General features: G+C 55.4%; 1 protein-coding gene across 2 annotated transcripts; it reads right to left on the bottom strand.

The window, feature by feature from the left end:
• Nucleotides 1-81: 81 nt before the first annotated feature.
• Nucleotides 82-22,221, bottom strand: LOC125917118 (receptor-type tyrosine-protein phosphatase epsilon-like). 2 transcript variants are annotated; one of them, XM_049623385.1, is made up of 8 exons: nucleotides 22,072-22,221; nucleotides 15,768-15,867; nucleotides 15,406-15,473; nucleotides 13,383-13,519; nucleotides 7,357-7,447; nucleotides 3,657-3,733; nucleotides 2,706-2,742; nucleotides 82-932 (listed from the first exon to the last, which is right to left on the bottom strand). In XM_049623385.1, the coding sequence occupies exons 1-8, from the start codon at nucleotides 22,181-22,183 to the stop codon at nucleotides 817-819; spliced, it is 738 nt and encodes a 245-aa protein (XP_049479342.1). In that variant the 5' UTR covers nucleotides 22,184-22,221; the 3' UTR covers nucleotides 82-816. The 2 variants fall into 2 exon arrangements, with proteins under 2 accessions (XP_049479342.1, XP_049479341.1); XM_049623384.1 differs by having other exon boundaries at nucleotides 85-932; nucleotides 15,406-15,479; nucleotides 22,072-22,219.
• Between the last annotated feature and the right edge of the window lie 5,751 nt (nucleotides 22,222-27,972).

Genomic DNA, 27,972 nt, shown 5'->3' with positions numbered 1-27,972 from the left:
GCCCCAGATGCCCCGCCCCCTCCCAGTGCCCCAGCCCCTGAAGCCCCGCCCCCCCAGTGCCCCAGGCCCAGGCCCCTAAGTCCTTGTCTGCCTGGCTCACTTGGCCCTCCCTGCTCATCAGGCCTTTACTCTCCGTTATTTTTTATGTCACCTCCTGGCACAGTTTATGTTTATTTGCTTTCTGTTTGGCGCCTGCCCCTCCCAGCGGCACTTAAATCACAGGAGGCGGGGTTTGTGTGCTGCCCCCTGCACACTCCCCTGCGGCCGCCTGTCCAGCAGAGCAGACCAGGAGGAGTATCTGTCCCCTTAGGACGTGAATCCGCTTGACCTTCTTTATAGAGGCTTCAAGTTCCTCTGGTGTCCGTGCATTACGTTTTAAATTAGAAGTAGCTAATTAAATCCACATTCCTTCAGTAAACCTTGTGTTTCAAAAACAGTTCTCTAGTCTGGATAATAAGCAGGAAATCCACTTTTATTGGTCGGCTGAGGCCCACCGTAGCGTATGCCCAGCACGCTGAGCCTCTGAGTGCTGAGCTGCACACGGCCAGCACCGGAGAGCAGCCAGGCTGGGGCTGGGGTGGGGGGCTCTCCGCTGAAGAAAGAACTAACCCTGTGACATTTGCGTGTCGCCGCCTAGAGCAGTGAGATGCTTGGAACACAGAATATTTGTTTCGCGATAAAAATGCTGTGAGCCCCTCGTGTTTTTTTTTTTTTTCGTCTTTTTCTGCAGCGATAAGAAGGGAGAGGGATAGGAAGAGGATGTGGTGAGCACACCCCCAGCCAAGCCCCAGAAGCTTAAAGAGTAGAGTCTGTGAGTCAGAAGGCTTGGCTCACCTCCTTCCTTTCTTTCAGGTTCGTCAACATGACAATGGTTGCAGACTTCTGTTCCCAGATCATTCTCCAGAAGTCATTAACTGTCTCCTGTTTAGGGCCTGTATGCAGAGGAGGAGCCCAAAGTCAGACCCGAAGAGGGTCTCTGGCCCCTGTCACCCTGGCCTTGGGGCCCTGGGACCGGGCTCCTCCCAGGCACAGAAGGGCCAACTGGCCCACGGGGGGGGGAAGGGGTGCGGCCTCCCCGCCCCACCGCCCACACTCCTGGCCACCCCCTGGGGCTGGGATGTCCTTGGGGAGGCACAGAGCAGCGTCCAGGGGGTGACCCCATTCGCAGGCAATCAAGGGTATTCAGATGAGGCTGGGGTCTGAGCCTGCCTGTCCAGAGTGCCGTGCGGCCGCTCAGGGGGCCCCTCAAAGCCTCGGCACGCCAGCACCCGCTCCAGAACTGCACGAGGGTCTGTGTGTGCGCGACAGACAGACGCAGACAGAGACGCAGATGGGCTGCGGGCCGACCCACTCACCCTCCACGTCTAACCCCCTTCCCTCATCTCTCAGCTGCCCTGCAGCTGGCGATGATTCAGTGCCGTCCAGCGGGGTGTGGGCTGAGGTTCCTGGGGAGCGGTCTGAACCAAAGACAAAGCGTCCCCAGAAGAAAGTCCTCTGCCCTTTGCCCTCCTTCCTGCCTGAATGCAGACACAGGGCCTGGAGGCGCAGCCATTTTGTGACCCTGAGGGAGACAGTGACATGCCCTGGAGGGCGGAGCAGGAAGATCAAGAGGTCCCTCTCCTTTGAGCCACTGCCTGGGCCCCGGGCTGCCCCCCCCTCTCACGGGAGAGAGACTCCTCTATCTGTGTCAGCTGATGTCTGTCGGGTTCTCTGAGGCTGTACTCTGGGTGTATGCGTCTGTGTGCTTCCCTATTTCCTAAGAGATGTACATTTTTAATAAGCTCTCAAGTGATTCCGACGTGCGCTGAATTTGGGGACCTGTTGTCGGAAAGACTGTCGCCTGCGAGGGAGGAAGCCCGCGAAAGCCGCTGTGGGCTCCACGTCCCCAGCCACCTCTGGGCTGACGGATGGCAGGTCAGACCTCGTCCGTGCAAAGTGGATCGTGTGCAAGGTGAAGGGCGCCTGCAAGGCGCCCTGGGGGTTAAGGCCTTGATCTGATAAGCGACTCCCTCCCTTCCCCAACCGCCTGGAAACAACCACAACTGGGAGCCACACCCGAGCTCGGCCAGCTGAGAGAGGTTCAGGGTTGTCTAATGAAAGAATCAGCACGTTCAAATGATAACCGTTAACCTACTGGGTGCCCTGTCTTTGCACCATGCATGTGAGGGAACAGGCATGTGTCTGTCTGTCTGTCTGTCTGTCTACACGCATGCTTTGCGTGGATGTACGTCCAATGTGCCGGCTACACCTACTTATAAATGATGACACCCTCCCCTGGCTGCCCGACCGCGGAAGGGGGACCTGGGCTCTCGGGCTCCAACTCGTCTGTTCTTTTGGAGCTGTTTGTACAACACGCTTCGTCATCTCGTGGGGCAGAGCTTTGCGAACGAAGGCACAGAATGACCCGAGAAGGCCTGCTGAGAGGCAGATGTGAACGTAGCACGTCTGAGCAGCTCCCAGGACATGCTGACACTCGGGGTCAATGGAGCGCCAGCCTCGAATCGCAAGGCTCTGTGAGATTCGGGACACCCCCGCGTGGCCTGTGCTCAGGGACAGCTTGGACAGACTGCAAACAGGCAACACAGACGGGGCCGTACAGGAAGCCCAGGGGAAGCCTCGGGATTCCTGGCAGCAGATAAGGACCAGGTAGCCTCCCACATCATGTTACCAAAATCCCGTTTTGAAAAGAACAGCAAGAAGCTTACCTTGAGCCGCTATGAATTTATTCTTCTCCTTGTAACCCTAGAAACATAAAATCAGGTTTGTAATTCTTCCTCGCTTTCTTGGCTGAAGGCGTTTGCCGTTGTGGTTTGGAAAGTAATGCGTATCAACCACGAGAAAGTTGGAAAACACAGAAATAAGAAGAAAACTCACTAGTCCTTTCGGAGCCAGGGCTACTTTTGTTGGCCCCGCCGTAGATTTTTCCTGGGAATACTTTCCCAGTCGCACACGCACACACACAAGCAGACACACGTTCAGATACTTTGAACTGGTTAGTAAGTACAAATTCTCCTATGTTGTATTTTTATGATAATTTTATAATTTATATTAAACGGTATTTTAAGGTTCACTTAAAGTGAACGCTTAAATCTTTTTTTCTTTATGTTTATTTTTGAGAGAGAGAGACAGAGAGAGAGAGAGAGAGAGACAGAGAGAGGGAGAGAGATAGACTGTGACCTGGGGAGGGGCAGAGAGAAGAGAGAGACAGAATCTGAAGCAGCCTCCAGGCTCTGAGCTGTCAGCACAGAGCTGGACGCGGGGCTCGAACTCACGAACTGTTACATCATGACTGGAGCCGAATTCGGGTGCTTAACCGACTGAGCCCCCCGGGTGGCCCAATTAAAATGAATTCTTAATCCATTGCATTATGGTTCTACCATAGTTTGTTTAACTGATCCCTCTTGTCCTATTTGGTCAGTAATGTAACGAATGCTGTAACAAACATCTTTGTGCTTATCTGTTTCTTGAAAATGAATCCCCGGACAGATGCTAATTCAAAAGCCCCAGGCGACTCTGTGCTCTCTGCGCTGTGGCCAAGCTGCCCAGGAAGGTTGTGACCCGGCCCCAGAGAGGAAAGTCACGATTCACACTGAGTCCCCAAATGGTGCAGGTGTGTGCATCAGGCCCGGCCGGGGACAGGAAAACGGCAGACTTACATCTATGTACGAAGCATTAATATAGTCTGAACAGGGGGCTCCATCCACTTGGCTCAGAATCACCCTGGAATGATCATCTGTTTAGAAGAAAACAAAAAACCATGATATCAGGATAAGGAAATCACACCTGCCATACATTTCTTCCATCTACAGCATTAAACATGGCACCTGACACGACCGGGTCTTGCGTGGTGATCACCGGGACAGAGGACGCGTCCTTTTCAGTGTCCTCATGAGCCCCTCTGTGTCATGAGGATGGGAATACACCTGTTTCACTGAATGAGCACTGCATCTCAGCACGGAGGACAGTGCCCGGCCCTAACCAGGTGTCCGGTAAGACCTGTGGGCTGACAGCAGAGGCATGAATTTCAGCGTCCAGGAGTGGGGGCTGCTGGGCCTCACATAGAAACAGAACAGCAGCACGTGCTGGGGCCCCGCAGTGAGATCACCATATTCTCCGAAACCCCAGCTGGGCCCCCGTGTTCACAAGGCCCTTGCGCACTGAGGAGAGCCCCGGACGGAAGGACTGGGGTCCACGCTCCCGGGCTTTCCAGGGAAGGGACAAGCCGACTCCACACCCCGATCCCCATCCTTCCAGTCGGCCCTAGGGCTGGAAGGTGGGTGGAACTCACGCTGACCTGAGCTGGGCCTGGCGGGCCACCTGCCTGGAAGATTCTGGCCTGCTGTACAAGCAACTCTCTAGTGAGGGGGCTGACCACAGAGAGCTCTGTGTGGGTGTGTGATGTGTACTTCCTCCGTGTGGGGGCGGGTGGTGTGCAGGTGTGCGTGGTAGGTGGGGGTGCGGTGTGTGTTTTCTCTGTGTGCGTGGGTCTCGCGTGTATGTGTTTGTGGAGTGTGTGTGTGTGTGTGTGTGTGTGCACGTTTGGGGAAGTTTCAACCAGGGCCCCCACTGTGACCTTGGTGGGTCCTTGTCACTCCTGCCTTCATGGCCCATTCCTCCATAAAAGAAAAAAGTAAACATTTTATCTTACAACTGTGTTATTAGTTAGTATAAAGCTTACTGTAACCAGACTGGATTACGGTGTTGTTTTTGTTTTTGTTTTTCTGATTTTAAAGGAAATCAGATGGTGTCATGGGCCCTTCAAAGTGTCATGGCCCCAGGCCTGGATCTCCTACTTCTAGCTGTACAACAGCTAGCGGAAATACTGAGGATGACCAGACCGGGCCCAGGGCCAGGGTCAAGAGTCAAAGCTGCTCCAGGGGTGGCTCACACCACCCCGGGCACGGGGCTTGGGACAGAGTGAGCACTCCGTATGTATTTACCGCGTTCTATCGTCCTGCTTTGTCCTGCTTTACCCCCTGCTTGTCCCCACAGGTCTGAAACTAACTGAGACGTGTGTGTTTGCGGGGTGGGTCTGCGGCAGAGGAGCTGTTGTCTTCCGCATTCTTGGAAGGCGCCGCTGACCTCAGACACCTGTTGACTAGACACGGTATCGCTGGGCCCGATCTATCCTGCCCCCAGCAGCAGAGGCCACTGAGGCTTTCAGGGAAAGTCATGGCTCATATGGGGCAGCCAGGGTGTCAAACCCCAAGCGTACAGCCCGATGGCCTCCTCTACGACACCCTCGTGCTCAGGGGCTGACAGCCCTAAAGCAGAGACGGCTCCGGCTGAGCATGTGTGAAGCCAGTTGAAAATAATTTGGAACCATCTACGCTTTGAGAACAGCTATAGAAAGCCGAGGGTAGAAAATAGCATTCTGGTTAGATTTAGAATCTTGCAGTTTTGGAGAGCTTCCTGTCTTTTTATTCTGAAAGTCACACTTCACTGTCAAAACATTATATTTTGAAATTATTGGCTGTTGCTGTTTTTTTTTTCCCAGAGTAGAGGATGCTGTCTCCCTACCAGTCACCAAGCTTTTCCGAAGCCCAGCCTCATGGACACGCCAGGCATCTTGTTCTCTGTCATCCAAGCTCCCTGGAGCCATTTCCATGCCTGGGTCGAGGGGTTTCTTAAAAATCTAGTAAATTTAGGGGTGCCTGAGTGGCTCAGTTGGTTAACCAGCAGACTCTTGATTTCAGCTCAGGTCATGATCTCACACTTTGTGAGATTGAGCCCCACATCAGGCTCTGTACTGTTTGCTTGGAATTCTTTCTCTCTCTTTCTCTCTGCCCCTCCCCCGCTCGCTCATGAGGACTCTCTCGGTCTCTCTCGTTCTCTCTCTCTCTCTCAAAATAAATAAACTCACTTTCAAAGAATTTTAAATAAGGTTTTTAGTGAGTAAGAGGCAAATGGGGGCAGGACCCTAGAAAAGTGCTGGGGCTGGGTAGGTAGGTCCTCAACAGATACATTCAGTAGGTCAATGCATAAATTAAATTAATTAACGAAGCTAATTAGTCAAACTAATAGTAGATAAAAATACTAATTTGCAAATATCCCGATTTTTATTTGACACAAAATATTCCAAAGATCCCCAGCCTCCCCCCACGGTTCTCCTTTCCCTCGAGCTGCTCCAACCAAGCGGCTTGCCTCCCTCCTTCTCTGATAACCCACCCCAGATCCAGCGGCAAGCCCTCCCGATTGGACCCCCACTGCGTGTCCAGAGTCTAACCCTGGCCCAAGCCCCTCCTCACTGCCCAGCTTCGTGTCCCATCTCCTTGTGGCTCCCTTGGCTGCCTACGCAAATGTGTTTTAGCCGAAAGACTATTTGGTTAATTTCTCATCGTAGTTGGATCATAGTCTTATAGGGGCCTTTGGAAAAAAAAAAAGAGGTGTCAATCCTATGCTTGTAAAGTGCAAAAGAATTATTTCTATTAAGTGCTAAGAGTCCAGAGACCACACAAATTGGGCGGACCACAGCTTCTTGTGCCCCTGAAGAGACGGACTTAATTCCAATCCTAAAAATGCCACCAAGTGGACTGAGGCCCACTGCACAGGCTGGCTCCCTTGCTTCCACAGAGGCTCTGTCTGAGAACAGGGAGATTCTCTGGCCTGGGGCTCAGGATTTAAACCCTTCCCGGCTGCCTTTCTGTTAGCCTGATGGGCAAAGCCCACAAGAGGGGTCCAGCTGAACGAAGAATACTGCAACCCTCCTTGGCCAGCTGACAGCTTGGAACATTCAGGTTTGTCCTGGCACCAAGGTGGGCTGTGAAAGGCACCCCCGGGCAAAGCCTGTCCAGCCACATCCCTGGACAGATCTGTCAGCTATCTGGCCCGACGGCCTCCCTGGACCCCACACCCCACAGCCCATGGCCCCGTTTAGCTGCTGGCGTTGCTAAGCCCTCCCACAAAGCTGCCAAATCTCTGCACATTTCTCATTCTGTCATTTCTGCCCCTGGTCTGGGGGACACACGGCTGGTGGCCGAGAGCACTGAGTCTGAGATGCGGAGATGCCCAGGGCCGCTGGCAGCACAAGACTGCGGCTCAGGACTGGGCCCAGGAGCAGGCCCCCGCCAGCCTGTGCGGGGGGCACTCCCCTGGGCCCCTGGGCAGCCCAGGTCTCAACATCGAGCGCAGGCTTGGTGGCCAGACCCACGACAACAGAGGTGGCCTGAGCCCGCTGTGGGAGATGGCCACCTAGACCTCCCTGGACAAGCGCCAAGCAGCGGTGCTGGCCCGGGCCTTCGTCCCCTCGTCCTGGGACTGTTATGCTGCCCGGACAGGTACAGTCCCCAGGAGCTACAAAGGAATGTTGAGTTTACTCCACACGCTACCAATCATGCAGAAAAAGTAAAGTCTTACTGGGAAGGATGTTGGGATATCTGTTTTTTTCTCTATTTTCTTCTTTATTAGCCAGTTCAAAAGTTCCTTGTATGTGTCCAGATGGCAATGACTAGAAGAAAATACACAGTTAGCACTAAACGTGATGAATCCGAACACAGCGTTTACATCCACTTCGCTAATGGGCACAGGAATTAAGGAAACCCCGGCCTAGCAAACTACGTGCAGTCCACCGCCCTCCCTGCCCAGCGGGCTGTGCCAGGGGCCGGGCAGACACGTGAGGAAAACACAGGCCCGCCTGCCCTCAGGGCGCTCTCGCCAGCGGGCCAAGTGAGCTGTGGACGTGGTGACGACCCCACCGTTGGGCCCTCAGCTGCATGAAGGCGGGGACTTGTCTGTGCACTGTCACCAAAGCCCTGGGAGCCACAGGTCCTGCCCCGGAGCAGGGACTCCACGGATACTTACAGACTGAGCACAGGAGAACTCTGGAGCAGGAGAGGGCAGAGCAAGGGCACCTTGCGGAGGGGCTGTGGAGGCCAGCTGTGCCCGTGGGGCTGGGCTCGGGGATGGGCAGAGGATGTTCGAGCAGCTTAGATGTGGGCCTCCTGCTTGAGAGGCCGCGCGCTCTCGGGCCAGCGGGTAAGGTCCAGCTGGCCTCTTGTGGGAAGCCCAGACTCCAGCCCCAGCCTGGATCAGCGCAAGATCCCCAGGGGTCCTGTGTGCACACCTGGCTTCAGGAACTCTGCCCTATCCCCCCGCTGCCTCGGATGAGGACACCGAGGTGTGAGACGCTAGCTAGCACCCTGTGACTGATGTGTGGCTCCGTGGACACGAACCCGGCTGACCCTGGGCTCCCTGACTTCTACTGATTCTAGTCGTCCCCCCGCATTCGCTGGCTGCTGGGACGCCCTCCGCACGTACGCAAGCCCCGTGCAGTGCACTGTGGGAAAGAGCCTTTTGAACCCCCAGATCACGGCCTTCAACGTTAACCTCAACGTTCACTGGACTGGGGAGGGGACACTGGAATTCGAGGAACGAGTGTCAATATTTACCAAGCCGCTGAGATGTGCCAGGCACTGGAGGAGGAGCGGGTCACCTGCCCCAGGCCATAGCTCAACCTATTACAAGAGGACACTAGCATCACCCGTTTTCCAGATGAGGAAACTGGCCCCCAAGGCTGCTGGAGATTTGTCCAGGTTCACCTGGCTGGCAAGCGGCAGGCACCGGGGGAGACCTTCAGTCTGGCCTGGAGCTGGCCACCAAGACTCCCCTTCTTCAAGTGTGAAGTCCCCGGAAGACGGGGACAGACCTCACAAGTGCTGCGCGGCCCTAGGCTTATTCACACCATGAGTCACGAGGGCCGGACTCACCGCCCACAGGTGCCCAGAGCCTCCCTCTTCTGGGGCGGGGGGGCTTCTCCCTCACAGACTGAGACCCTGCCAGCCAGTGAACTCTTTCTTTTGTTTTCAGTTCACCAAACTGGACGGCCACAGGCAGAGAGCCTGGTGGGTGCCTTGGGGTCAATGCCTTCTCTACCCAAAATTCTTGGTTCTCTCTCTATCTCTCTCTCTCTCTCTTTTTTGTTGTTAATGTTTATTTATTTTGAGAGACAGAGGGAGACAGAGCATAAGCAAGAGAGGGGCAGAGAGAGGGAGACACAGAATCCCGAAGCGGGCTCCAGGCTCCGAGCTGTCAGCACAGAGGCCGACGTGGGGCTTGAACCCACAAGCGATGAGATCACAACCTGAGCCGAAGTCGGACGCTCAACGGACTGAGCCACCGAGGCGCCCCTCAAAATTCCTGGTTCTTATCAAAGCTGTCTTGACACTGATTTTCCGGACCTAACCTAAACAGAGAACCTGTGGCAACATTCTACAGACTCCTCTCTTTCTATACTCGAAAGCTTTTTTGTCCTCACCCCTGAGAATAAAAACGAGGTATAACACTGTAATGGTGGGCACATGATGTCATGCGTTTGTCTGAACCCACACAACGTACCACACTAGAACCCCAGCTCTGGACGTCGGTCAGTTAGTGACAATGAGTCAACATCAGTTCTCATTTGGAACACACGTAGGGCGTGAACACGGGACACTGTTGATTCGGGATACTGTGGGCTAAGGGGGAATGCTGTACTCTATGCCCAATCTTTCCCTAAGCCTAAAACGGCTCTAAAAATTAAAATCTATGCAAATGATTAATTGAAAAAGAAAAAAAGAACCCAAGAAACCTCGGAAGGTGGGGTGGCTACGGTGCGGTATGTGGGGAGGTTGGAGGGTTAGGTGTCGAGGGGGGACCCAGCTCTGCCCATTCCCGCAGTGGCCTGAGACCCGGGATATGAAGTTGGGGTGGCGATCCCGGCTTTTTGGGCTGTGCGGGGGGCCACTTGGGGTGAGGCCAGGTGCTCTGTGTAGAAGGCATATCTCCGTCTCCAAGCGCACAGAATGACTCCCACCCCTCACTTTGTCCCGCTGTCAATCTGCCTGCAGACTCGAATCTCCGAGCTGCTCAGTGGGCACAGGGGAAACGGGGCAGCACCTGGGGAGGGCTCTGCCGCGACCGGGTCACCCCCACAGCGCTGAGCGGGAGCCGTGCAGGTAGTGATCGGTCAATAAATACCTGGCGATTGAATGTGCAATTACATAAATTGGCCGAACAGGGTCGGCTGGTGTGCTTGCTTGCTGGAGGTAGGATTTCATCTCGGTGGGCACACACAGGAGCCACAGGTCACGTCCCTGCCCCTTCCTCCCTGCTCTGCAGTGCTGGGCAGGTGGTAGCCAATGAGAAGAACAGAGAGCAGCCGGGTGTGGGCTGGTCCAGCATGCTCCAGGGGTCGGGTCTGGCTCACGCCTCCCCTGCGCCTTTCTACAACACGCATGCTAGGGCTGGGGCAGGGCCCCTGAGCTGGACAGACTCTGTCTGGGGAGGGGGTGTTCCTGCCCTGAATGGCGCTCACTGGCCGGGGTTTCACTGGGAGGCCTGGGAGAGCCTCTGCTGGGATGGCACTCTATCATGGCGGGCAGAGACTGTGAGACTGGATGTCCCCAGGAGTTGTCCTAAAATGCATGGCAGCCCCAGACGCCTCTCCTGCAGACCCTGGGCGAAGCTGGGCACACATCTGCCTCTTTTACGTGTTCGGACAATCCTACGGGGACAGGCAGCATCCTTCTGGTACAGGCGAGCAATCCGAGGCAGGCAGAGGTGGAATCAATGGACCAAGCGAGCGCCCCAGGCTGGTAAGAGGCAGGCCGGCCAGCATTCACGCCTCGACCATGCCACCGAAGTGACCCAGGGCCAAACTCCTTCAGCTCACAGATGCTCTGGGTCGGCAATACACAAACGTCCAAACTCGTTTTGAGACTCATCTGTCCCTTTCATCGTCTCTGGGACTGGAACTCAGGACATCAGGCGAGGAGGAGGAAGAGGGGAACAGCTGTCTAACTCAAGCGGGGTCATCACAGAGCCAAGAGTGGGCGGGTCCTGGAAGTCTCCAGGGCGCTTAGGAGACAGAAGCCACACAAACACGGCTTGAGACACAGCCAGCTGAGGAGCGCATGGGTCGCTTAGTCAGGGAAGCGTCCGACTTCGGCTCAGGTAGTGATCTCACGGACCGTGGGTTCAAGCCCCGTGTCAGGCTCCGTGCTGACAGCTCGGACCCTGGAGCCTGCTTCAGATTCTGTGTCTCCCTCTCTCCCTGCCCCTCCCCTGCCCGTGCTCTGTCTCTCATTCTCTCTCTCAAAAATAAAACAAACAAAAAAGACAGGGCCAGCTCTCACTGGCGAGAGCAACAAACTGGGGTTCAGAGACTACAAGCAGCTTGTCCCGGGTCCCCCAGCGCCGGAACCAGACCCTCCTTCCCTCTGCAGATCTACTCATCCTTCACTGCCCGGACGCCTCCAGTGGGCAGCTGGGCAGGGCAGGGCAGGAAGGGTGACGTACTTGCTTCGGGGGCAAACTCTGAAGTGGCACCATAAACCCAGGAATCGAGGTAAAATAATATCCAAATGCAACATTGAAAAAATTTTAAATTCAAAATTGAGGCATGATGTCGAAAACACCAAGCCTTTAAATAATGCCAGGACGGGTGACGGTGGGGTGACAACTCATGGTGTAGCCTGGGACCACGGGAGAAATCAGTCGGAATGATCTTGTCTTCATTTACTATTTCATTCGGCATGGATGGCCTGCCATTAATTTTGATATTTTGGGGGCGCCTGGGTGGCTCAGTTGGTTAAGCATCCGACTCAGGCTCAGGTCACGATCTTGCAGTTCGTGAGTTTGAGCCCCGTGTCGGGCTCTGTGCAGACAGCACAGAGCCTGGCTGGGATTCTCTCTCTCTCTCTCTCTGTCTCTGTCTCCCTTTTTCTCTGCCCCTTCCCCACTCTCTCTGTCTCCCAAAACAAATAAACAAACTTAACACAAAAATTTTTTGATATTTTTGAATAATTGAAATACCATTTATCCCGGCTGAGCTGCTCATGCCTGGGGCAGGTGCGTCGGCTGGCTGACCCTACTTTCAGCCCTGCTGCGCTGGAGTCGCCCTCACTTTAGAGATCTCAGCGGAGCCGGCTGGTTCTGACTCACGGTCCTCCTGCTGGCAGAAGGCCGACCCCCACGTCCACGCGGGGAAACACAAGCACAAGGGGAAACAGGACAAGACAGGAGGGGACAAAGTCACACCGCTGCCAACTTGGGTCGTTACTGTGAACGCGGAGAATGAACTTCTCTCGCCAGGCTGACAGATTGCAAAACAATACTGCGTCGAGCTGTCTTTCAAGATGACCTAATTTCCCCAAAATAGAAGACACATTTGGAAACAAAGGGAAGCAAGGCAAAGGCGGGCGAGGCTCATGTTAAAAAAATAAGCAAAGTACCGATGCGACGCTCCGTCACCTCCCGTGCCCTCGCGGGATGCTTCCGTGTGAAAAGCCACGCATCTGCTGGAGTGCCGTCTCTGGATTAAATAGCTACACCGCACGCCGCTGGTTATGCGGCCCGCTGCCCAGAGCCCCTCTTAGAGGCCGGCTTAGAGGCCGGCTGCCCAGACGTTGGCCCTTCTGCCAGGGCCTGGGGGGGGGGCGGGCAGCAGGCTAAGCAAGGCGCGGTCAGTGTCACCGGCCTCTCTTTGGGGCTCAACACTGAGCACACGGCTGCGTGTGACGTGAGCAAGACGCACAGAGCTCAAGAGGAACATGGTCAGGGGTAAACACTGAACGGCTAGACCCCAGATGAGTGTCCCCGGTGTCTCTCTTACCTGCCCCCCCCTCCATGTGCCTCCCTCTCTCCCTCCCCCCACCCCCCAAATCTCCGTCTATCCAACAGAGTCACAATTCACAGGACATTGACGAAAACTTGAATCGCACGAGGCGAGGCGTCACGGACGCACCTTCGTGGTTTTTGTGGAGAGCTGGGGGAATCGGCTTGCTCCCGTGGGGACCGTCACAGTTGGTTAAAGCCGTGCTAGTTGGCTGCTGCCGTTGCCAGGTCTGCAGAGGCGATTCGCCCAGAACGGCAGTAGCTGGGTGATGCCCAGGAGAGGCTGGGGCACAGGTCGAACCGAAGCCCGTGGCCCCTCAAGCGGCCCCACGGCTGTTTAAGTCACGCCACGAGGGTGGTTCGCAAGAGGGATGTTTCCTTCACCCGCGAGATGCACGAGGTCTCCGAGGCCCGTTAGAAGGTGGGGGGGGGGGTGCTCCACCGCTTTCCACACAGAACTGTCACCCTGCCGCCCGCTCGGGCCCTGGTCTTCCACATCAGGGAGACCGCCGTGTCCCTATCACGCTAGATTTCGGGACTCGGCACTCAGAGTGTCTACGCTGGAAGGGGCCTTCGGGAGCCTCTCGCTCGACCGTCTCATCTTACGAATGAGCAACGAGGGGCGTGCGTGGACCTCGCAGGAGAAGCCAGGCGTCCAGAAACCCCTCTGGGACAGTGTGGTGACCCACGCGGGTGTATGCGGTCTTTGGGACGATGTGCCCTGAAATGCGGTGCCGCGTTTCCCAGGCCCCGACCCCACGACAAGAACAGCAAGGAACCTCCAAACTCACGTTGAACTCCTCCCGAAAGCGCTTGCAGTCATCCGCCGACCGGACGCGGATCTCCTCCTCCAGGTGTGCCACGGGGATGGGGAAGTACTTCTTGGGCCCGGAGGGGGACCTGCTGAGAAGCATCACTCTTTGCTGCTCTGTGGGACCAGAAGACACATGGGGGCCACTCAGCCAGGTTTCCGGATGGCTGACTCATGAACCGGACGGACCAAGGGCACCCCGGAGGAATGACACAGCCAGAGGGTGGACGGTGCTCTCCGAGCGGGGCCCCGCGCAGTGGAGCGCAGAGGTCTGCCCCCTGCGATAACATCCACACCAGAGGGGCGTCCCTCTGGCCCGTGTGACCTGCTCTCACGAACCACAGTCACCTCATCTTCCAGCTCAGCCCCCAGCCCCTGCTCCCTCCACCAAGGACCCGGGCACTCTCACACTCCAACTCACTTTTCCAGGCTTGAGATAGGGAGAAACGATTGCACGCTAATCAGTACGAAAGAATAACTTTGCTTCAGGCGGGAAAGACAGGGAATCGGTTAGGATATGCGTCTCCCTCAGCCCTGTCTCCCTTGTGACAAATAGTCTGCTTGCTGAAACCCCACAAGCTCCAGAAGAAGTAAGAGAAACCCTCCTGAGGGCTCCTGGGTGGCTCAGTCAGTTAAGCATCCGACTTGGACTCAGGTCATGATCTCGCGGTTCGTGGGTTCGAGCCCCGCGTCGGGCTCTGTGCTGACGGCTCAGAGACTGGAGCCTGCTTCGGATTCTGGGTCTCCCTCTCTCTCTGCCCCTCCCCCCCTCAAATAAATAAATGTTTAAAAAAAAGAGAGAGAGAGAGAGAGAGAGAGAGAGAGAAACCATCCCTGCTTTGCAGGGAGCGGGCAGGGAGGCACTGCCGAGGACGGGCCTCAGGAGAGATCCTTCCATCAACTCAGACTGAGACAAAAGGAGAGATCGCTGGCAGGGGCTTCTCTTCCTGCAACGTGACTGATACTCTTGACAAAGTCCACGTGAACACTCTGCTGTCACTCCTGCAAAGGGCCTGTCCCCACCTGCAGAGCCTTTCTGAAGCCCAGCCAAGAACTCCTCACAGGGCTCGTTCCTCTGAGAGCAGACGCGTCAGAGTGAGTCTGGCTGGGCCTCTGGGCCTCGCCAGCCACACCTTCTTCCCTCCCTTTCAGGGCTGTTGAAACGTGCAGGGAGCGAGCTGGGGCAGGAAGGAGGCGCCCGCAGGCCACAGCAGCACCGAACGAGGTTCTCGGTGACGTTCAGGTCGCACCAGCACCCCAGGACTGCCCTCCAGCCCCTTGCTAGGTCTTTTGGGGCTGACGTTCTTTTTTATCATCTGGGGGTCGATTCTACAATTCTGTTTGAAGGCTGACCGTACGTTTGCTCCCCCAAACCATGGAACTATTAGGTAGCAGGCTGACTAGAGGAAGTTACAGTCACTGGTGTGAACCAATCATTCTGAAAGTCTCTGCCTCACCGAACTTTCTCAGCCACCTGCACTTGTGGGGAAGAGAAACAGTGTGCCTTGTAAGTAGCATTGAGGCACGGAACTGAGCCCAGAGCCTGAAAGACAAGGCTGGGAATGCCCTCCACGGAGACCTTCCCTGCCGCACACGTTGGTGGATCAGCTCTCTTCCAGCGTCAAGATCCGAAAACGGTGCGAATTTCAGGCGAGCCCTTTAGAGCGTGAACCAGGCTGTCTCATCGTAGGGTGATTTTAAAGGGCTTCCTGAAAACTGTTACACGTCAAAACCCTGTCAACAGGGCAGGATGTGAACAGCGTTTCCAACAAAGCCACAAACGGAAAGTCTCCAATGTCTGTTTCATGGCCGAGGGAAAGGAGAAAAGTTTTGAAATGGTAAAATTCTACCATGGCAAACGCCAGCATTACACCGGGTAAAGGGAGACCCAAGTCTCAAAGGCGAAGGGGTTTAACGTTGCAACTAAGAGGCGGACGACAGCCCCCAGCAAACCCTCCCGGCAGCCCCCCCCCCCCCGCCGGCCCCCCGGCCCCGCAGGGTACCTTGTTCTTCCAGGATTCCGTTGGGCACCTTCTTGTCATTGGCGCTGACCACGGCTTTCCTCTGCTTCCTGAACCTTCGAGACACAGACTGGTTAGCCTCGGGCACAGGGAAGGTCCCCGGGATGCGGGGCCCTTGCGCGAGGATACCCACCAGGTGAGCCTGGAGAAGCTCTTCCTGCCGCTCATGGCTGGACCCTGCCACGCCGGCCCCCGGTCGCCAGCCCCGCTCGTCCCCGGCCCCTCCGGTCCCCAGCCCCGCCGCCCTCTGCCTGGGCCCACACCCGCAGTGCGGCCTGGAGGAGATCATTTCCTCATCAGAGCTGGTCGGGGCAAGTCCGCCCGCGCCCCGGGGACACTCCTACCTGAAGAAGTAGGCGGCGAGGAGGAGGGAGACGACTAACAGCAGCAGAGGCAGCAGCAGCCAGGCCAGCAGGGGCTGGGACGCGCGGGGGTCCGGAGGGCCTGCGGGCAGAGCCGGTCCCCATCACGATGGGACTCAGACGAAGGGGAAAAGGGGGTTTGGGCGAGGAAGGAGCCCCAGCACCAGACCACGCTTCCCCGTCGGCAAAGCAGGCCACCGCCCGGTGCCTTGTGCTCTCACCACTGATGAGATGAGCCACCGTGACACGGGGGACAGAGCATGAACTGAGGGGCCGGTGACTTTGACCCTGGTGAGGGCTGAGGGGCAGTGAAGGCACGACAGGGAGCTCCCTGCCCCCCTCAAGGAACTTGTTTCCCCGGGCCCGGGGCACCGGGGAGGTGGAAGAGGGTGGAGGGTCAGATGCCCTGCTGTTCTGGGGACAGCGTGGGGAGCTGCCAGGGCCATGCAGGGGCTCAGGGCAATGGGGGTGCAGCCTGGCCCGTGGGCTGGGTGGAGGTCTGTGGCCAGGCCACGACCAGGTCCCCTGAAGCTTCGAGCTCCCGATCTTACGGGTCCAGGCTGACTTTCCTCATTCAGAAGGACCCACATCCCTGGACCAGGGGCAGCTGCCTTTGGCTGCCCAGGACCTGCCCAGTAAGCCCAGATTCTGAGGGCGCTCTGACAGGCTGGCTGTTCTGACTTAGCCCCTGCCTCCCCAGACTCCCACTCACCAAAATGCCCCCACTCCCAGGGAGATCTCGAATGCCCCCTCCTCCAGGAAGCCCGCTTGGCTCCCCTTCTGTGGATCCCAGAGAGTCTCTGTATGCCTCCAAGCACAGACCCTACTCTCTCGGAATGAACAGACCCTGGGGGCGACCGCCTTCACTCTGAGTCAGTGGACGTTCCTCAAAGACAACAATGGTCCTCCCATAGCTTTGTGTCTTCCCAAAGCTGAGCCCAGTGGGGGCACCGCGGTCCTGCAGCTTCCCTCCCCTGGCACCCCGTCCTCTTGTATCCTAAAGGTCCCTCCCCACCCCCGTCCAGGTTGTAAGCAAACCCCCCTCCGGGGCCTCACACTGGCTCTGGCACCTGTCAGTGGCCAAGGCACGTATTTCTAATAAATGCCAGTTTTTACTGATTCGAGTGACCGTCTGATGTAGAGGTGCACTGACTGAGAGACACCTGGTCTGTGATGAGGTGGCCCCGGATGCCAGAAGCCTGGCCAAACAAGACGCCCTCCTTCCAGGCTGAGCCAATGCCTCTCCCATCTGGCCAGGGACCAGATCAAGTTGTAGGGCAAAGCCAGGGTGACACCAGGCAGAGCCTCTAAGAGCGTGTGCCCCAGTCCCTCTCCCCTGGCCCTACTTGCTGCAGAGCTCCCCTGGGGAGCTGACCCCGTGGGGGAGAGGGGGTGGGGTTTTGGGGGGGGAAGCTTCCACACTCGCCCACCCACGGAGGCCCCGCCCTGCTCTGCCAGGCCCTTGCAGCAAACTCAAGCCCGCCTGATGGGGAGATGCCTGACCCCGGGGGGCGGCGGGGGCCTGGGTGTTCCACTCCCCGACTGGGGTCCATCCCTGCCCTGCCAAATGCAACCACAGGGCACAGGCGGGTGCCCTTCTCTCGCCCCCCACTTCTGCATTTGCACAGACCTTGGCTGCCCCAGGCCAGCGTCCATCTTGGCAGTGACCGAGTGGTGAGCAGCCCGGTCCGAGGGCTGGCTGCACCTGGCTGAGGGTGTGGGCACTACCCGGAGCCTTGACGGGCACCTGGGCCACAGACAGCCCATCTCTGGGGGGCCTCATCAGGAGGCTCCAGGGTCCAGCCTCCAGGCTCAGAGGCTACAGTTACAGATGTGGGCTTTCCTCAGCGTGCTCCTGAGGACCAGGCTGAATGACCCGAGGCCCCAGAGCAGGGCTGTGTGCATGGGCAGAATCGGGACAAATGTCAGCAGCTGCCTCTGTTCTCAGGGTGTGGGGGGGGAGGGGGCAGAGAACAGGTAAGATCACTCAGGGGCCGGCAGGCCTGGTGGGGCTGGGAGAACTGGGGAGTCCGTGCCCCGTCTGCAGGGGCGGCCCCACTGGGGTCAAGCAGAAGGTGGGCCCCCCACACCGTCCAGTTCTCCCGGCTTTGCCAAAAAGAAGAAACTCGTAGCTATTGTAAAACTTATCTGATTTTTAAATTCTGATAAGTAATTCAACCTAAATGCCATTTTGTGAAACAAAATGGTCCAGAATAAAAGCTCCGCGGGCTGGGCCGTGTCCCCTGGGCCAAGTGGAGTGTGAAAACACAGCAACAGCAACAAAAACAGACGCCGTCCTCTATGGGGCCAGCTCTGTGGCTCGGCCTTGTCGCGCGGTCGTCTGTCTTGGCGAGCCTCTGGGTCAGCACACGCAGCCTCTTCGTCCTGCTTAACGGCTGCTTAGACTTCCACTTTCTGAACAACCCGAGATTTCGACGGACATTTAGGTTCTTTCCAGCTATTTTTTTTTTTTTTTCTGTTACTTACGATTTCACATCGTGTATCTTTCTCTCTGGGTGTCTTGAAAGTGCTTCCGCAGAAAGCTCCAGAAGGACACTTTGTGCGTCAGTGGGCACACACATTAAATCGTCGTAGAAACTGCCAAGTTGCCCCCTGCAAAGTTTCCAGCGTCCGTGCTTACCTAGACTGGATGATGGAGCTGATCCCCCCTGGCTGTGAGCAATCCTTTTAAATTTTGCCAAACAGCTCAATGAAATGATACCACTGCAACCTGCCTTTCCCTACTTTCTACAGAGTAAAGCATCATTTCGTGATTAATAAAACAATCAATTGGATATTTGCACATCGTTTGGTCATATATGCTTGCTTTGCCACTTTCCTACTGGGCTGTCTTTTTCTTATTAATTTTTAGGAAGCCTTCCTGCAATATGGACAACAGCATTTAATTGTACTGTTTGTGAGTATTTACCTCCAGCTCCTGCGTAAAGGAATGTCTCTTGATGATTATTTGATACATTTTGTTCAAGGAACAAACAGGGCTTCCGGTTATTGGCACATTGTGGCAATGTGCTGTGATCCCACCAGATGATCCTTCTTTCAGGGAACAAAGTTCCAAAGGGCACTTCCCGCGGGTCAGGCTCCCGTCTGGAATTCTAGGCCAATGGAGCCCGTCCACCTGCTGTCACCGAGACCTTGAACTGGAGCCAGCGTGGACTTGCCTCCTGGTTGTGTGACCAGCAGCCACTGCCAAAGCCGTGAAGCCCCGGGCAGAAACTGTAACAAGCTGTGAGGGACACATCTGTTCTCAGGGGCACGAGGTCGCTTCCCTGTCCCCGAAAGGAGCGCCTGACACCCACAGCCACCTTACTGGCCAACCGTTTTCTTTCCAAGTGAAGCGAAGAGGCCCAGGGGTGAGGCTGAGTCACCCTGACGGTGCCCTGGGTGCTAGCTAGGGAAACGCCCACGCAGCTCTCTTCTGGCTTCTCCGCTTTGGGGCAAACGATGCTCTGCCCGGTAGAATCGGGACACACTGTCCTCGGTGCAGGTCTGCAGGGTCTCAGGCTGTGGAACAGCACCAGGGACCCAGCACCCAGGGGCCCTGCTTGAGATGAGGACAGTGACACGGGGCACCTGGGTGGCTCAGTTGGTGAAGCGTCCAACTTCGGCTCAGGTCACGATCTCGCGGTTTGTGAGTTTGAGCCCCGCACGGGGCTCTGTGCTGGCAGCTCGGAGCCTGGAGCCTGCTTGGGATTCTGTCTCTCCCTCTCTCTCTCTCTGCCCCTCCCCCGCTCGCCCTCTGTGTGTGTCTCTCTCTTTCTCAAAAATAAATAAGTATTTTAAAAAATGTGAAAAACGTACATGAGGACAATAACAAATGCAGCTTCTGTCTGCTAGGGGCTCCTGTCTTTCCTTTTTTGCAGTTCTGGATTTCTCTGGCTGGCAATGTGAGGACAGGGCTGCTCCGGCCGTCCTCTCTGGGGTCTTGCACCAATGACTTGAGCCCTACTTCGCCCTTCTCTTGGGGGCCAAGGGTGCATTTGTAGGTCACGTGTCTGGGCTCAGAAAATCACGTCAGGCCCTTGAGCTGCATGGGGGTTGAGTCCCTGATCCCAGCCCGAATGGGGCACTTCTAATTATCTCACTCAAGCTTTTTCTTCTGGAAGGAAGTTGATAATTTTTGTTTACCCAGCGCCTTGTGATAATCAAGTGTGATGCTGAATGCCAACCTAGCTGAGCCATGGGGTTTCAGATACGTGGTCCAACGCTGCTGTTCTGGGTGTTTCTATGAGGGTGCTGTTAGGATGAGATTCAGCATTTAGATTGGTGGTCTCTGAAAAGATTACACGCCTCCCCATGCTCCACTGTGGATGGGCCTCACCCAATCAGTCGAAGGCCTGCAGAGACCAAAAAGGCTGGGCCTTTTGTGAGTAACAGGGAATCCTTCCTCCCTCACTGCCTTCCAACTGGGACATCACTCTTTCCGGTTCTGCAGCGGCAGCCTGCCAGCCTTCGAGCTCAAACCGGCTCCCTGGCCCTACGGATTTTGGACTCAACAGCCCTAATAGTCCTGTGACCCTGTTCCTTATAATAAATATAAATACAGACATAGATACAGATACAGATATAAATGAAACTATAAGCACGTGTCTTACTGATTCTGTTTCTCTGGAGAACACTAACCGATACACCAAGTAATACCTTATCCGAGATGCCTTGAGTTTTATGCCTGGGAGTCTTGGGGGATGGACAGGGAAGGGACAGGGCAGGCGTGTAGGGACTGGCAACAGGCCGTGATACAGACTCAAGGGACCAGGCCTTGCTGGTTACAGGCTCCTACTAAGCCGGCCAGGGGACAGAGCTGGCAGCCACAGACGGCCTCTGGTCTCCCAGGGAGGCGTGTGGCGTTGCCCAGGGAGTCCGGGCCTAGTCCTTGGGGACCCTGAACTCATCAGTTGGGCACACATCCAAGAAAGAGATACCAAGGGACATTGAAAGGCCGCGTTTCCGGGCTGTAAGCGACTGGCGGGGTGACGGGCCTCCCCCGACACGTTGTCCAGCCATCCACAGCAGTGGCCCACGTGGACGAGCCTCTGTACCCAGCTCGGCGGTCTCGTTCATGCTCACAGCGTTGCGAAAAGGAGGCACTGTTATTACCTCCGACTCACAGACGGGGATACTGAGGCCCGAAGAGGTTCAGGAACTTACTCCAGGTCACCTGGCCAGGTCAGCGGGAGCTGAACAAGGGTCACGTGATTCAAGAGCCCCTGCTCTCTCTGCCGCTTCTCCTCCCCTTCCCCTCAGCTTCGCACGGCCTTTAGTTCAACTCCGTGACGCCAAATCTACATTCTACAGAACCCGCCCGTTTTAAGCAGAAGATCCAATGATTTTTAGTTAATTCCTAGTTGCCACTGCCACCACAATCCAGTTTTAGAATCTTCCCGTCCACCTCTCGTCCACCTGAGGTCACCTGGCCTTTGCCACACACACCCCCCCCCCCCCCCACCAGGCCGGCCAAGCGCTCAGGTACCTTCTCCTCCGTCACCCTGACTATTCCGGGCATTTCCTATCAACGGAGATCACACAACACGTGGTCTCGCGTCCGGCTTCTTCCACTGAGCGTGTTTCTGGGGTCCGTCCACGCTGTCACGCGGATCTGTTCACTCTTCCCCAGTCTCCACTCTAACTTTCAAACCACGGAAAAGGCAGGAGCACGGAGCAGTGACCCCCACGTATCTGCCACCGACTTTCTGATGGGGACCAGGCAGCTGGGTTGGCCTATGGCCCCGCCTACCTCCTGCTCCCCAGGGGCTCTTTCTCGAGCGGCTCCCCGAGGGAGGGTTGCTTCCCTCAGAAGGACTTCAACATGCATCTCTAGACACGCGTGGACTCTTCTTTTAAAAACGTGACTCCAGCCACGGTACCAACATCATGCCTGAAAGGACTCACACTGATTTCTTGACTGGATCAACTGCCACGTCAGTGCCTAACTATCCCCTAGGCACTCGTCCATGTCCCCATTTGTTGAGGATCACTAGAATCGGCTCCCCACGGCGGGGTCGGGGCTGTGAACCCCTGCTCTCCCGCTTCCCGCCGAAGCCGATACCAACTCTGAGCACGGGGTTGTGTTTGCCGCCCCCCGAATGCTAAGCTTTGTTCTGGTCAAATTCCCAACAACTGGCTCGTGCGGCCAGCCTGCTTTTGAGAGCGTTCCGTGTTCGATGCTCCTTCTCCTCCCCCAGCGGGGTCATCACCCCCGGTCTTGAGACCCTACCAGGAGGGTGGGGGATGGCAAGGGCAGGTGAGCGGCAGGCAGCTGGGTCCTCACCTGCGGTCGTAGAGGTCAAGTTGCTCTCCGCTGGGGTGGTCTCGTTGCCCTTGAGAGCCTTGGCGAAAGGCAGGCTAACACCTGCCAGGAGGAGCAGACAGAAGGGCTCCATGGCGAACCTGCAGGAAGCAGGGACAGGCTCAGAGTGCTCCCCGCCATGCGCCTGGGGCTGCCCCTCCTCCCCCCTGCCCCAGCCCAGGAGGGAACCTCACATAAAACAGGGCAGTGGGGGGGGGGGTGTGAGGAGGGAGGGGATGACGGTGGGAAGGCTCTGGAGCACTGCTTAGCGAATCTGAGTCCGGGAGAGGGGTCTGTGCACACAGCTGGCACAGTTCACAGCTGTGCCATTTCACTGTAGAACGAGCCAGGTTAGTAACTCCGTGAGCTGCTCCCAGGTTATAAAAGCTCTCGAGGTTCTGGTTAACTTCTTTTTTGGTTTGTTTGGTTTGTGGGGGGAGCGGGGGAGGGGAGGTGAACAAGGATGTGGAGGAACCTGGAGAGGAAAAACCCTGAGCACACAAACAAGGAGATCTAAGATTCTGAGCGGCAGCCTCACAGACACTCAGCGAGGCCCTTGACCCGTTGCTTCTAGGTCGTCGCACGGTCAGGGCACCTGGGTGGCTCTGGTTCTTGATTCTGGCTCAGGTCACGATCTCTCAGTTCGTGAGTTCGAGCCCCGCGTCGGGCTCTGTGCTGACAGCTAGGAGCCTGGAGCCTGCTTCGGATTCTGTGTCTCCCTCTCTCTGCCCCCGCTCTCTCTGCACTCCCTCCCTCTCCCTCTCCGACCCCCTCAAAATAAATAAACTTGAAAGAATAAATTGCCACAGGGCAATGATTTGTTCAACATTTGGGGAACGTGGGAACATTCTCTCGTGTCCGCTGTGACACAGGTTAGGGTTTCCATTTGCATCATGAGAGCCCAGGGAAGAGCAGCCCCTGGGGAACAATCTTGGGCTCAGGAGTTAGGCTACCCGGCGTGTGGTCACAGGGCCAGGGGCAGGGGGTTGGGGGTCCAGCCCACCCGCACAGGGTCCACCTCTGCTGTCCCCCTGGCCACAACCCACACCACCGGCCCTTGTTCTGAGTGCCGACCCTCACTGCCTCCCACCTGAGCCTCGGGGCCGGGGGGAGGGCAGGCCCCGGGCCCATGTGTCCCATACTCCGGAGCCCGATGAGCCTTTCAAAGGCCAGCCAAGTCCTCCCGTCCTGAGGAGGCAACCACGAGATTGGAGATGGGCAGGCCAGCCTAGTCAGTGCTCTTCTGAGCCTTGCACTTGGCCTGTTCTCAGGAACTTCCCGCGTGGCTCTGGGGTGACGCCTTGCCTGTGACTGTTCTCCTGTCTGCGCTCCCAGGTGAGGCGCTGGGAGGCTCCCTCCCCGCCCAGGAGGGGCCACCTGTAGTTAGCTCATCTCTGAGGAGCCTCTTGGGAATGGAAGGAAGTCTTTACCGGGTGGGTGGGGACATGCACGGAGCAAACCCGGGTTGCCACGTGGCTCAACATGGGAAAAAGCAATCTTTCACCTAGGAGACCTGCAGGGCCACCACGGATCCCTGCCTGGTGCTCTAATTTTGCCAAAATACCTTAGGTCCTCGGAAAATGTGGCAAGGACCTCTCGGGGGTATGGGAGAGTCACCTCAGGGCAAGGCGTGCGGCTTAGTGAGATCTGGTGGTGACCGTGACTGTGGGCTCCCTCCCTCCTGACGCCCCCCTCCGTGGTCCCCTGGGGTGCCTGTCCCCTCAGACGGCACTTTCCTGCAAAAAGCTTCCCCGGGGCACATGGATGGACTGAGGCCCAGAAACACTGGTTCCTTGTAATTAGAGGGGACGCTTGAATGAGCACAAAAAAGTCTAATCGCATTTCAGCAGTCACCACTGCTGAAATGGAACCATTCTGAGCAGACAATTATCCTAGAGCAACCATGATGGCCACAATCAATGCTTCCAACCTCTTTCCTCTTGTTTATTTCCCAAATACATTTTAGATTGTTAAAGTGAGCCACACACACGCGCACGCACACACACACACGATAGCTTGTATCCCGTGAGCGCCTACCAGTGCTGGGCCCTTCCTGTGGACACTGCCCCCACGACAACTCTCCAGGACTCAGGAACAGGCCTGAAGCGGGGGCAGAGGGGATGGAAGAGGCGTGAATGGAACCCAGGACCACCCGAGACAAAAGCTCTCAAGCCCTGACGGTCAGCTCTGCATAGGCTGCACCAGACAGAATCTGTTCTTGAACGACGCTTTTACACAGTTGAATACACTGCAGAGTAAGTCATTAGGAAGTATTAACTGGTTTAAGACAACTCAGAAATGCACACTTCCTAGTTGAAGCATTTGTCTTGCGATATGCATTCATTCAAGACCCTCCTCTCCAAATGCTCAATGACCTAAGAGAAAGTTGACACTTTCAGGCCGACAAAGGCCAACTCATCACCCATCAGACACCCAAGGGGATGGGTAGTGCCCCCTGGAGCAACAGGTGATTTGCCCGCTGTGGCCAGCAGAGGGCACTAAACTTTGCAGAATTCAAACCCCCTTGAGTCCCTTTATTGCGATACTTATATTTCCAAGCCAATGACAACTTTCCTGTCCCTGGCGATTCACCCTCGGAGGGTTTGCGCAAGCTACCAATCAGCACAGACACCAATCGGCACAAAATAGTCCTTGAAGTAGTTTAAACCCGTGGTGAATTTTAAGGACTTGTATTGAACCTACCGCATGTTAAGTACTGTGGGCATACAACACGTTGCGTCTCAGAACAGAGATTATCAAAACAGTTTCCAACAAAGCAGCTTTTGTGTTTATTCTTATCAAAAGTCAGCCACCTATCAGTTTGGTTAGCACTGTTTTCTTATTCCACTTGATGCTTTTTTAATACTCTGCTGGGCCACTCTGGAGCAGGCCGACTGTCGGGTCCCGGAGCCGCGAAACTAAATACGATGCAGGTCCTGCCCCAACGCAGATTTGTGGAGCTGGAAGGAAGAGTGGAAACACAGCATCCCCTAGGACCTCCTGTCCGGAGATGAGTGTCCACAGTGCCAAGGAAGGAAGGTGAGTTAGTGATGATTCACTTCCCCCGGAACCGAATCGAGAAGGCCCTTGAAAGTCGCGTTAAAGAGTTTGGTTTGGTGTTACAGCTCGTTTTCCACAAGCAACCTACATTATTAGAGCCACTCAGAGGTATTATAAGAAGATGCCAATTCCTGAGCCCAACTCCAGATGTATGAAATCCAAATATATGGAGAGCGAAGGGTGTGGTATAGACAACCTTGGCTGTGAGCAGCAAGCTGCCACTGAAGTTTCCAGAGAGAGTGCCGGAAGCCGGTCTCAAGCCACAAGAGGCACGGCGTAAGCCTTTGCCTCCCCAGAGTGGTTGGGGGCATGGGCATCCCCTGGGAGCATACTAGGGATGCCGCATCTCAGACACAGCGGGACCTCCTCCTACGCAAGATCTCCAGGCGGCTCCCATGCACATCAAATCTGAGACGTGCTGGTTACACAGCAGAGTAGGAAGGTCTGGACTAAGCCAGGACAATGGGAATGGCAAGGAGGGAGGGATTTGAAAGGGGCTTCAGAGGTAGGATCCGTGTGAATGGTAGTCAGCTGGACGCGGTGTTGACTAGGGCACCAAGGCACTGGGATTTCCATCTTGGGAGATGGAATGCCATGGGGCATCGTTCATTAGCTGAGATCTGGAGACTGGGGTCCCCAGTCTGGGGATGGAGTGGATTTTGGCTTGGAGTATACAGCAATAATACAAGCTACCATTTACTGAACTCCCCAGAAGTGTGATAAGCTATCTGAACTTCTGGGATAAGTTACCCTCACCATCTCTCACCGCAATCCTATGAGAGATGCCCTGCTGTCTTCGGAGATGGCCTGTTGACTCTCCGGGTCCCGAGAGCACTCTAGCAGAGTGCCAACAGGAACTGTGTCGAGGACCTGGGACCACTCTGGGGGTGCGTAGAGGGGCAGAGGCCAGGCCTCGGTGCCCAGCCAAAGGAGGCCACTACCCTTGGGGACAGGAGTAGAGGAGTTGGGCTGGGCGTCTGGCAAATGGCGGCCAGGGAACAGGAGGAGAACAGGAGGCAGGTGCAGGTGGAGACCCCAAGGCAGGAGAGGGATTCTTCTGACCCGTCTACATCCCCCAGCCCTTGCTCACATGCTTCCCCTCACCGGATGACCCCTGTCCCCTCTGCCTTGATCCCACCAACCTTTGAGGTCCAGCAAGCCAAAGACACTCTCTCTTCCTGGGATCAGACCGCCCGGAATTGTTCAGAGTCATTTGGACATTGGGTCTCCCAACCAGACGTCGAGCCTCCTGGGGACTGGGGACATCTGCCTCCTCCAAGCTGGCTTCTCCAGCTGACAGGGACCTTCAGGGCTTTTGAGGGTATGGAGTCCTCCCTGAGCCAGTGTCTTTGAGGAAGGGCCACCCTGCTGAGCCTTCCGGTGTTGGGTGTCCCGCAAGGACTGAGCCAGGCTGCCCCCTGCAGCTCCAAGATGGTAGTGTTTTCTTTCTGCAGCTCAAACCCATCACGAGTGGTTCACACGCCTGCTGCTTCTCAATTACAAGACAGACTCCGTTCCCTCACAAAGGAGCAGAGCTAAATATTTGTTCTACCCTTAAAGGAGAGCCCCTGGGATGGGCCACGTGTAAGTTCTCATCCAAAACAGGACCTCCGAGAGCAAAAGAGAGGCTGAAACAGTTAAAGCCATATGCTTTCCTACAGTATTTCATTAGTGGTCAGCATTTGGTTTTATTAAAATGGGAACCCACTAAGTAGTTTCTATGCAAAACCTATCTTTAAAAATTAAAAAAAAAACCCTTTCTAGAAAACAAAACTAACCTACCAGTGCACATTAGAGCCATGGTTTATTTTATAAAAAACGTTTCTTGTATTGATTATATGAAAATAAAATGAGAACATGAACAGAACACCTACTCTCGGTACATATTCACCTGCTTCAATTGCCTTCTCAGCCTTGTCTGTTCTTTTAAATTTTTTTTAATGTTTATTTATTTTTGAGAGAGAGACAGAGTGTGAGTGGGGGAGGAGCAGAGAGAAAGAGGGAGACACAGAATCCGAAGCAGGCTCCAGGCTCCGAGCTGTCAGCACAGAGACCGACGTGGGGCTCGAACTCACAAACCGTGAGACCACGACCTGAGCTGAAGTCTGACACTTAACGGACTGAGCCACCCAGGCACCTCACCTTGTCTGTTCTTAATACATTTCACTTTTAATATATTTTCAATATCCTTAATATTTAAATTTTTTCACGCAATTGTCTGCAAAGTTTTCAAAGGAACATCTTGTGAGCCCTCATCATTCTGTTTGCTTTATTCTTTCCTTGCTTTCATAGAGAAAGATTTTAATGTTTTCCTGTTCATAACCTATGTTTTCATCAGTTGTAATTGTAAAACTTTAAAACGCTGAGGGGTTTTTATTGGTGGTCGTATTTTCCGGTTGCATTTACTTTTACTAAATATTTCTGACAAATTCACAATGACAGGCAACCAATACTTGGAGCCTTGTTTATAGAAACATTTGCCGTCTTTGTAGGATACTTAGGTTGATTTACTGAGCGACTTTTTGAAGCCCCAAGCATTTCTGAGCTCTGATGGGGCGGGAATAGAACATGCATGTTCCCAAGCTAAGTATTTTTCAAAATTCAACATCAGCTTCATTACATAATATTTCAGTTTAATTCCCCTGCAAGCGTAGCTGTTGCTAAAATCTGACATCTACAGCCTCTATCTTCTCTGCCAGAATATTTACTTGGGGTGGGCGCAATTAAAAATTATCTGTACATCACAATCAAGTCCAAGCGTGGGACGTTTACCACAAACGCCGAGGTCCGCCAGCCCTTATATACTTCTATTATCCCACCAAA

Source organism: Panthera uncia, unplaced genomic scaffold, assembly GCF_023721935.1.
Source record: "Panthera uncia isolate 11264 unplaced genomic scaffold, Puncia_PCG_1.0 HiC_scaffold_1503, whole genome shotgun sequence".
Taxonomy (NCBI): domain Eukaryota; kingdom Metazoa; phylum Chordata; class Mammalia; order Carnivora; family Felidae; genus Panthera; species Panthera uncia.
Note: the sequence above shows the minus strand (reverse complement) of the source record. Positions and strands in the feature narration are given on the sequence as shown.